Source organism: Strix aluco, chromosome 9 (genome assembly GCF_031877795.1).
Source record: "Strix aluco isolate bStrAlu1 chromosome 9, bStrAlu1.hap1, whole genome shotgun sequence".
NCBI lineage: Eukaryota > Metazoa > Chordata > Aves > Strigiformes > Strigidae > Strix > Strix aluco.
Window position 1 is genome coordinate 31,193,924 of NC_133939.1, and position 10,043 is coordinate 31,203,966.

At 46.0% G+C, this 10,043-nt stretch overlaps 1 protein-coding gene across 1 annotated transcript; it reads right to left on the reverse strand.

The window, feature by feature from the left end:
* Nucleotides 1-75: 75 nt before the first annotated feature.
* Nucleotides 76-9,468, reverse strand: AADAC (arylacetamide deacetylase). The gene is made up of 5 exons (XM_074834439.1): nucleotides 8,969-9,468; nucleotides 3,871-4,093; nucleotides 3,559-3,628; nucleotides 3,035-3,206; nucleotides 76-1,928 (listed from the first exon to the last, which is right to left on the reverse strand). The coding sequence occupies exons 1-5, from the start codon at nucleotides 9,104-9,106 to the stop codon at nucleotides 1,320-1,322; spliced, it is 1,212 nt and encodes a 403-aa protein (XP_074690540.1). The 5' UTR covers nucleotides 9,107-9,468; the 3' UTR covers nucleotides 76-1,319.
* Between the last annotated feature and the right edge of the window lie 575 nt (nucleotides 9,469-10,043).

The window sequence follows — 10,043 nt, forward strand, 5'->3', positions numbered from 1 at the left end:
AATAGCTGCTGCAATAGCACCTTGTTACTCCTCTCCGATAAATGGGATGCGTGAGTGACAAAAAGTACGTTACACTGGAATCAAAGACAAGTTTAATTTTTATATTCAACATAATAAAGATGAAGACAGAGCAACCATTCCACATACATTCCACCTAAACAGGCTGCACACACTCAGAAAAACACACAATTCCTGAAGATTCAGTGTCATTTATGCAAAACTAAAAAGCAGGACGCTAGAAATACATGTTTGTGGTGTGTTGTGGTCAGTTTGAAACCAATAGCCAGCCTGTGTGTGCATTCATCACACAACATTTTTAGGGTGTATATTTAATACACAAAATATTTATATAGAGGATATTTGTTCAAGACTGACAGCTGAATTGTGTTTCTTTTTCAGGCCTACAAGGCTACTAAGCTAAATCTATTTTTAAAAATTTGTATATATAAAGTGCAAAAGAATTTTAAGGATAATTAGAACACATAATACATCCTTATTTGATAAGTGGCATAAACCATGCAGCAGTGCTGTTGTAAGGCTAGGACCTTCACAGTCTTCCTTTACCTGATGAATATCCAGTGCTGTTTTGTTACACTATTTCCTTCTAGTACAAGGATTAAAGGAAGTGATTACCGAGTAAGACAGATGCTTTCTAGAAAAAAAAAAAAGGGAACAAAACCAAACCAAAAACCCCCAAACATTTGCACCATTAGAGCCATCCTACTCAGTTTTGAAGTGCTTCCCTTGAGCTGTGCTGCAGAGGGATAACAGCACAAACCCAGCAGCCGCATGCGATGGGCAGAGGTTTCGCAAGCATCAGGTCCCTCCACCTCCACTCACCCCATTACCCGAGGGCAGCAGCGGCACCACCGAGCACCTCCCGTGTGCAAACAGCGGTCTGGTCTATCTGCACAAGCCTGTGACATGAGGACATGGCGACAGGAAGAGACAAGAAGCAGCCGACAAGCCATCAAGTCACGGCAGATGCCGTGCCAAGCCAGGGCTGGACGAGCCCAGGCAGCGTGCGGGCAGGGTCGGGCACACCAACCCTTCTGGTCTTGGCCAGGAGAGAAATCCCAGGGGGGTCCTGGCCATTCATGGGGCTCCGAGCTCAGCCGACAGCACTGAAAGAACACTTGGGGTTAGAATCAGACTGACTTTCCTGCCAGAGAAGATGAGAACGCTGCAATCCAGACACTGCAGGGCAACACCACAAAGACAGCAATCACGCCCAAAAACTCACATAGCTCCTATTCTCCTACGCTCCTCAATCACACCCAGCAAAAATGAGCCAGGCAGACTAGAGCAACGTTTCCAACTCATAGATTCTTGTTTAACCACTCAATGTATCTGTTGAACAGCCGCTGCCCTACAGCTAGCTTGGCTGGACCCAAGACAAACGTCATGGCCCCATGAAAAGCGTCCTTGGCGTGCTCATGTGTGACGGGAACGCCCACGGCCCGCAGGCGCTCGACGTACATGGCTCCGTCATCCCGTAGGACGTCGTGCTCGCAGGTGAGGACATAGGTGAGGGGCAGCCCGCGTAGCCGGTCATCGCTCACCAGCAGCGGGGCTGCCCTCGGATCCAGAAACCCTGGGTACTTCTGTGCAAGCTCAGGGCTTCCGAAGGTGGGACTGGTGTAAACGTGGCCCTTCTTCATCTCCGCAGGCAGCAAATTGCTCCAGTTTACAAACTGGAAGAGGTGGCTGTATTCAACAGGGACGTGCCTGTTGAGGGCCATGGCTTCCCGGAGAGACGAATCAGAAGTGAAATATTCACTCCAGAACTTGACCATAAGCGACTTGGATAAAATGGGTTTGTTTTCATTTTCTTGGTAAGATGGCAAATTCAGGTCAAGGGATTGAAGAGCAGGATAAATCAAAGCTTGGGCTCTGAGTTTAGTTTTGACTTCAGAGTCCTCTAACAGCTGTAGAAGAAAATAGAAATAATTACAAAAAGTCAGCTAAAAAGTGTTGGTTCTCCCATACTAATAGAAGATCTTAAAAGTAAGGAATTAACAGACACATTTTACAGCATAAGCAAAATAAGATTATCAATAAACCCAGGGTAGATTATTTTAGGCAGGTATGTTGTACTAAAAGTTCTCAATCATCAAATATAATTCCATTTTATTTCTTATGTTGAAGAATAATAATATTCAGGAATATTCCTTTTGAAGCATTGATGCTTTCTGTAGTAGAAACAAATGCTTTTTCTATAGCTACAGAAAACTTCTATTTTTATAGCTTAAAAAGTGCAGGTTTCTGAGGCTCCTTTAATTATTTCACACAATTTAGAGCTTATCCATCTGTTTGGATTTTTAACCCAGAGGTGTTAGAACTGAAACAATTACAATTCTGTACACTTTAGACATGTGAAAAATAAAATGTCATGAATTGAACACTGACATTTCTTACATGTCAACATTTTTCCCTCTTCACTAATTTCCACCTTCTCCCTCATCTTCTGCCTTCAGTGTCCATGGCAAGTTCACAACTTTTCCAAGTGAGATTCTTTACAATCCAAGTAACTTCTCAAGAGAGCAACAACATCGCATTGATTTTATTTAATAAACCTGAGTGAGAAGTGCAAAAGACACTAAAACTGTGTGTGATCAAATGACACTGGAACATTTAGTCTTTTTTTGCAGCTATTTACATCTGTACAAGTCAAATTGCTAAAATTCCCTTTTCAAACAACATACTTACAGTCAAAATGTACTTAAGGATAGAGTGATAGACGGCCTAATTATAGGTCAGAGGGCCTTTTTTTAGGGTGCAAAGGTTTTGAAGACATCACAGCATCAAAGCTACTTTGATGCCATTAAATGGCTCAAGTCTATTTGTTCACCCAGATGCTGGGGGCCCTCACCAACAGCCCTGCAGGCTGCGTGACGGCCCGTGTCCACAGACCACGAGAGACATTTGGGGCATGTGCTTGCTTTGAGCAGAGGTTTTTGTTAGTCTTCTGTAAGTGTTCACGAAATGACCAAAAAGAAATCTGAGCTAGCAAACCAGCTCTTTTTTTTTTTACCTGTTGTGCCACAGCTGCAGCTAAGTTGCCACCTGCACTGTCTCCTGCCACGCAGACCCGATCTGGGTCCACCCCATACTGGGAGAGGACACTGCTCTGGAGGAAGAACTTCGTTACCGAATACACATCTTCAAACTGAGTGGGAAAATGGTATTTAGGTGCCAACCTGTAGCTGTTAGAGGCAAGCAGAAGTGTGTTACTCCCTGCCACTAATAAAGAGAAAGGCTTGCTAACATCTGCCCCAGATAGTGAACGTTTATTATTTTCTGTGCCCAGAGAAATGGGAACTATCCGTCTATCCTGGAGGATCAAATATTGTATTACCCACCCAAGTTCATAAAGCAATATCCAAAAGAACCACCAACCACAATTGCACCACTGCAGCCTTGACAGCTTTTGTTTACAAATACTTAAAGCTAGCAGGAAAGCATGTGATCAAAAAAAAAAAGAAATCACAAAATTAGATTAACTAAAATAGATTAATTTCAAACCCTCATGCCGTCTAGAAGGAGAATCTCTCTTACTTGACTGATACCACGACAGCATTTAACATGTTTGAAGTCCACCTTGTCAGATGATCATAGGATTTCATGCCTGAAGTGAGATGAGTCACTTAGAACATACTCCAGTACATTTGAGAACAGACACATATACAACAGTGTGTTCCTCTTTGCAGAAGCTTTCAGGTGACTTTCCAAAACCTCCACCTGGTTTTAACTGGTGAAATACCCGTTCCCTGACCCTGGGTGGCAACTCCCAACAAACAAAAGGCAGCGCTTAACACGGGCCATTGAGATCTTGCACACAGACCCCAGTACTGACGGAGCAGAGCGTACCTGCCTGTCCCAGGCACCACCCTCCGCCATGGAAGAAGAGCAGCGCCCTTCTTGGCCCATCAGACGCCCTCCTGGGCAGGTACAGACGGACGGCAACGTTGCTGAACTCTGTGTCCATCACAGTGACGTTTTCATCGGACGTGGGTTCGACATACTCGCTGGATGTGATCAACGCCAGAACTTCCATGTAGTGCATCAGACCCAGCTGATCCATGACCTCAGCCTGAAGCCCAAGACAAGGGAAAACAACATTTTAAACACAGCCTTAGTTACTCTCAGAGATTAAATTTTCATAAAGCCATTTCATACTGTGTACAAGACTAACATCGCTGAGGCAAGAGCTGCTGATTCAGAGGAGCCCTGTCTTGCACTGTCACATTGTTCAGCCCGAGCTGTTCAAGCCCCCCATCTCCCACCACTCTGTCTGGGGCTCAGCAGTGGTGGCCAGAGGCAGCTCAGGGGCCACCACCACTTCTCATTGCTAGGACAACGCCTGGAAGCACAGGCACAGAGGCAAACAAGGACACAACAGAGGCTGTGGAAGAAAGCAGAATCGGCTGAAACCTCCTGACACCCAGCATGAGGGTCTGCTCAACGAGTCAGACCTCCTCATCTTTCCAGTTACCACAAAACCACATAACAGCCGCTCCTGTGATGAACCCCAGGAGCAAAGGCAGACAGTATTTTCAGGATGCCAAGGACACTGGTGGCACAAACACAAGGATATAGCAATTTGACTTCAAGCTGCACAGTAATTTAATGATCAATTCCATTCCAGTAGGCAAAGAGCATCATTTAGAAATGAGTACCCATACATCATTAAAAGGAAATATATTTCTACTCCGAGATGTTAAAAAGGCAGAAGTATATTTTTTGCCGCTTTACCACAGTCCAGCTCTGTTTAATTTCTTCAGTTCACATCTAACAATTCCATTAGTTACATCCCTCTATGTTTCTCTACGTAATGAAGTTCTCCTACTGAATAGCAGAATAAGAGCTCTGTTGTGTGTTTATTGTCCATTCCACGTGATAGCAGATGAGATAAAATGTGCCACTATACCTTCTAAAACTAACTCCTGCTCCACCTCCCTTGAGGAGGATCCAGCCTGCTCTAAGCCACACAAAGCCTTTCCTTACATTGGTTTGATATTCCACAATAAAAAGCTAAAAATTAACCCTGCCATCGATGTTCTGATCTCCACCAGCCCTCTGCCAGGGAGGCAGCTCCCTGCTGAATGAACAGACAGATGGACAGACAGCTCTGGTGTGGCATCACCGCGGTTGCGCAGCACTGGCTCTAGCCAGACTCCAGCCGGGGGAGATAAGGGGGAAATAGCGGGGAAATAAGGGTGACGCTAAGCAGCATCTCTGCCTGAGAAGCACATTAGTCCAGGGGTCTTAAAAAATACCCATAGGGTTAACTTTTAAAAAGCTTCTTTTTCCCCAAAAAAATCTTGACTCTACCCCAGCTGCACAGCAGCGCTGGAGGCCCAGCCCTGCGCAGCCCTCCAAGGGGAGAGAGCAGAGGTGGCCATGGGTGCCCTTGGGCATCGTCGGTGCCCCCTGCAGAGCTACGCAAAGGGCAGGGGAAGCTTTCCCAACGAGCTCCACAGAAATTCCCTGACAGAAGAACAGCAAGGTGGTTCAGGGTGTTCACAACCAAGGAATGGCCAACTTTTAACACTGTTAAAGCAGTTTCCTTTGAAATTCATGTTTTAAACATTTTTTATTAAATTCTATGGTTCTAAATTAGATTAGAGTTATTTAAGATGCTAAATAAAAACAAATAAAAACAAATAAAAGCAGGTGTCACATCTCCTCACGGCTGCCTCGGGGGAATGGCGACGAGTAAAGATGTGACCAGTGTTTGCTGCTACATAAATCTCACAGTGCTGACAATACCTGACAGCAACTGCCACCATCTTTAAGAGCCACCTCCGAGGGCTTGGGCCGAGTGGCGCTGGGAGCTCTGCCAGACCCTGCGGTTTGGAATCAACATGAAGGCAAACAGGCAGGACTGGCACGTGGCAGCGAAGGCAACCGCGGGTCCTGGATATAAGCTCGGTGAAGACAAATACATACATGTGCCAAAACAGCATAGTTTTATCCACAGCAATTACACAGTTCACATAAATATTTCTCAGCTGTTTTGTTTTCCCTGAGGATTAGCATAGTGAAAAAATATATGGGTCAAAGTGAGTCCTGCTGCAATTCCACTGAGCTTGTGAAATTCCCCCACGTTGGGAGAAACTCCCTCAGCTTCAGGACTGAGGCTTTCCAAAAATACTCAGAGCTGGTTTTTCCACAAGTGGACATTTTACATTGTGGAAAACCGCTGGTCTACTGCCTGTGGTTTCAAGGCCATTATCATCTAAAAACCAAAAGGAAAGCATGCTCTCATCTGAGAAGTCTCATTGTCCCCGATCTGACATTACTGCATGGTGCAGGGGAAGAGGAAAACCAACCACTTTGGGACTGTGTCCCCTGTGCTTTGGAAAGCATTTTTCATAGTTGCTTTCTCCATCTTTGTAAGGGGAGCATGGCAGCAAGGACACGCCCCCCCACCCCCCAAAGATGGCCCAGGGAGGGAGCCCTGGGTGCAGGGCCTGGTCCTGCATTTAGCAACTCATTTATCTGAGCAGGGACAGCTGGGACAGAGGCACCCCTCCAGGTAGGGCTCCCATCCCGGTCTCGCTGCACCCAAGGAGCTGGGCCAAGGCCAGCAGCTCTGGGAGGATTTCACAGAGCTGCAGCCAGGGAAGCGTTCAGCTAGGAAGAGATGCTGTATTGCATTTTATACTCGCTTCATGCATTTTATCTTAGGCTGTGTGCACATGGTACATCCTGAAAATACACAAAGAATGTTGTGCTTAAGCCCCTCAGAAAGCAGCTGGTTTATTCTTAGAGGCTACTCCCCAGCTAGAAAGCATGGAGACATGAGACCTTATAACAGAAACGCGAACGCAGACATTCCCAGCCTTCCTTCTGCAGTGAGATGGGCACGAAAAGACCCTTCAGCAGGCCACGGGCTGGGCAGTATTATTTCCCTTTTTTCAAACCAACATCAGAAAGACCAAAATAGGGTCCCTTCTGCAAATTTAGGCATACTATTAAGTGATTATAAGTTGTTGCCCTATAATCAGATGACTGTTCAGAATGTATTGAGGACACTTTTAGAGCCGTCTCAAATCTAATTTGCAGCAGTGCAGCTCCAGGGAGGCTGTCTCCATCAGGGTCCCTCAGGATTATGGTTCTGCATAAGATTAAAGCACAGTTACAAAATACACTTGCCCTGACCACTGCTGCTGGTAACGGACTTGCGCTTAACAGGCAGCCAGAGCAACAGCCAGGACAGGCACCAGCTCCATTACAGCAAAAACCCACCGTCCACCACCACTGAAAGAAAATGCTTCTGCTTGCTGAGACCCGCTGTGCCGAAGGCTCTGGGTCTGAGCGAGCAGAGACGAGCTGTTCCTGGGGAAGTGAGTTATCTGTGCATGCACTCCCCTTGCAGCCTACCTCTAGAAGGGGATTTAAGAGGGGAAGAAGTGAGGCAACGCATCAGAAGTGCACGCCACAGTTTTTCTCAACACTTTCATCTCCCACCGCTCAGACTTCAAACCACAAGATAAAAAACAAACAAGCAGCAAAGAGTCCATGAGGAAACACACAGACAAAAAGTCACCCCTCCCCTCTTGTTCTTCTGGCCATGCAGACCTAACAAGAGGTCCCCACTGCAAACAAAGGCTGTCTGACACACGGACAGCTCTGGAGATTGACAGTGGCTTCCAGATGCTGTCCAGAAGTGCAGTGTTTAGGAGACATCCCAAGATAACACACACCCTTGCCTCCACCAGAAAAATCATAAAACAGGTGGCTACCATGGACTTCTGAAAAATCATACCCACCACGTTTTAACTGAAACAACAGAAAAGGCAAGATCCCAAACTCATATGCTTTGGAGCAAACAGCCCAGGTGTTTGTGCCTGCCGCAGATGAGTCTTTCAGCAGCATCCCTCAAGCAAAACAAGAAACCTCTCCCCTGGCTCCTTAGTCCCTCCTTTCAATATATTTTATGGTGGAGAAAATTGCAGTTTCAAAGTGTTGTAGTAACCCAGAAAGATGCCTACAACACTCAGCCCCCCTCCTCCCCCCAAACCTTCATCTTTGACCTTGTTTTTAGATTTCAGTCACTGCTGCAGCCACCACTGGATATTAAGTACAGACAGGATTCAAACCAGCTCCCAGTTCAGTGTACTTAAGTGGTGGGAGCTGTTACTTGTGCACAGTGCACAGCCTCACAGATTATTTACATACGTTTGAAATGGCTGCGTAACATGACTGAAGTGAAGCAGAAGTCAGAGATGTAGTATATCTAAGACTAGTGTGGAAAGGCATCAGGACTGCGCTGTCAGTAAATTCTGCCATATAACTACAGACAGGCTGTAACACCACTGCCTTTTCCAGACTATTCTGTGCTGCTGAGCTAGATAGCACTTTTGTAGGCAAGATAACAGTGGTATTAAAAAGAGTCTTGTATATATATTAGAGAGAGCGCTTAATATCTATATGCCCTAGCATTATCACCCCTATAATTAGCTTTATGTAGTTTTTAGGCTCAGTAGATTTCTATGAAACCACAAAAATCAATAGTATTTAAGAAGTGCTCTAGTTTTCCCTTCTCTAGCACCCAATACAATACTTCCAAGGAAGCTCAATATACAGGTTCTGAGAAACAGGAATAATTCAAGGAGCAGTGCTTCAGCTGCAAAGGAGCATAAAGTGAAATAAACTTGTTTGCACTTGTCTATCCATATTCAAATTACGTATCACATTTCCAGTTACTCTGAATGTTCTTTTTTCAAGATTGCACAATTAAATCTTTTCTAAGTTTCTTTATAGTCATAGTTACGTTAAGTTTAATGCTTAATTTCAGACACTACTGTCCTTCACTTAGTATTTTGCCATCTATATAGGTTCTATATGCACGTATGCATGACACATTTATATTGCCATAGCTTTATTAGCCCCAGAGGCACCCAGAGCCCCCTCGGCTCTGCCACGCTCTCTCCCCAGGCTAGCCCAGCACCAAACTCACCAGATGCCCCAGGGCCTTGAAGCTAGCTGAGGTGAACATCACTTTCCAGGGCTCCTCGATGTCCTCAGGGATGGGGGTGTAGATGTAGTAAGCAATGAGGGCAGAGGTGAGGAAGAGGCACAGCAGCTTGGCCCCCATGTCTACGGGCACGGCTCCTCCCAGACTGACTGGTTTAAGCGCTCTCACGGACTTTTAACAGCCACAAGCCAGCACACGCAGAGGGCAAAGTTAATGCTGTGTTTTATTTGGGTCCCGGCCAGGAGGCGGTTTCTTATCGGATCGCCCAGGGCAGAGCTGCCATGCAGCTCCCAAGACGACATGTTTCTTCGGTGAGGCATTCACTGAGCCGGCACTGCAACCCCAGATTAAACATCGGGGCTCCTACACCCCCATCGCCCCCTTCCCTGCATTCGGCAGCAACAGCTGGGAGGAGGGCTCGGGAGGAAAGAGGCAGCTGAAAAATAAGGAACAGAATGTGGCCTGTGAACTGAGGGCTGCCACAAGGCAACACTCGAGTGCACAAAGATGTATTGAATATTCAGGAGCTATTAGCTGCTGCTTCATAACGCGGCCGTGCAAACACAGCCCTGCTCCGAGGTACCCAACGGGATCAGACCGCAGCAGCGTGCAACCCGCTGTCGTTTCTCGGGCAGTAACAAGCACCTCCTGCTTTGGCAAAGTGCACCCTCCCTCTTGGACTGACACACCAAACCAGTTGTGCAATAATAGGCCTGGCAGAAAAAACCCAACTTATTAACCAGAAGCCCTGCCCGGTATATTTGAAAGATAAGATTTAATCGCCACTGTTCTCAGGATTAAGAGATTTCTATGCATCTCCTAGAGGCAACCGCTTCTACCTAGGGCGTACTTGTAGGCAGGTAATAATTCCACTAAGGAAACACTACAAGCACAGTCACACGCACAGGAAGAGGGGTAAAAAACAACTGCAGCACCAAGAACCCTGCTTTAGAGATAAACTGAAACAGCAAGAACCTCAATTATAATTTGAGATAAACTGAAATGGTAAAAAGCTCAACTAAAATTTGAGTTACTTCTTTTGCTGAAGTTCTATCAA

Excerpts from the sequence above, each read along its gene's own strand:
- AADAC (XM_074834439.1), bottom strand. The coding sequence starts at position 9,106 with ATGGGGGCCAAGCTGCTGTGCCTCTTCCTCACCTCTGCCCTCATTGCT. Across the intron at positions 4,094-8,968 it reads TCAAGGCCCTGGGGCATCTG|GCTGAGGTCATGGATCAGCT; the intron begins GTGAGTTTGGTG and ends CTTGGGCTTCAG. Across the intron at positions 1,929-3,034 it reads CTGCAGCTGTGGCACAACAG|CTGTTAGAGGACTCTGAAGT; the intron begins GTAAAAAAAAAA and ends TTTCTTCTACAG.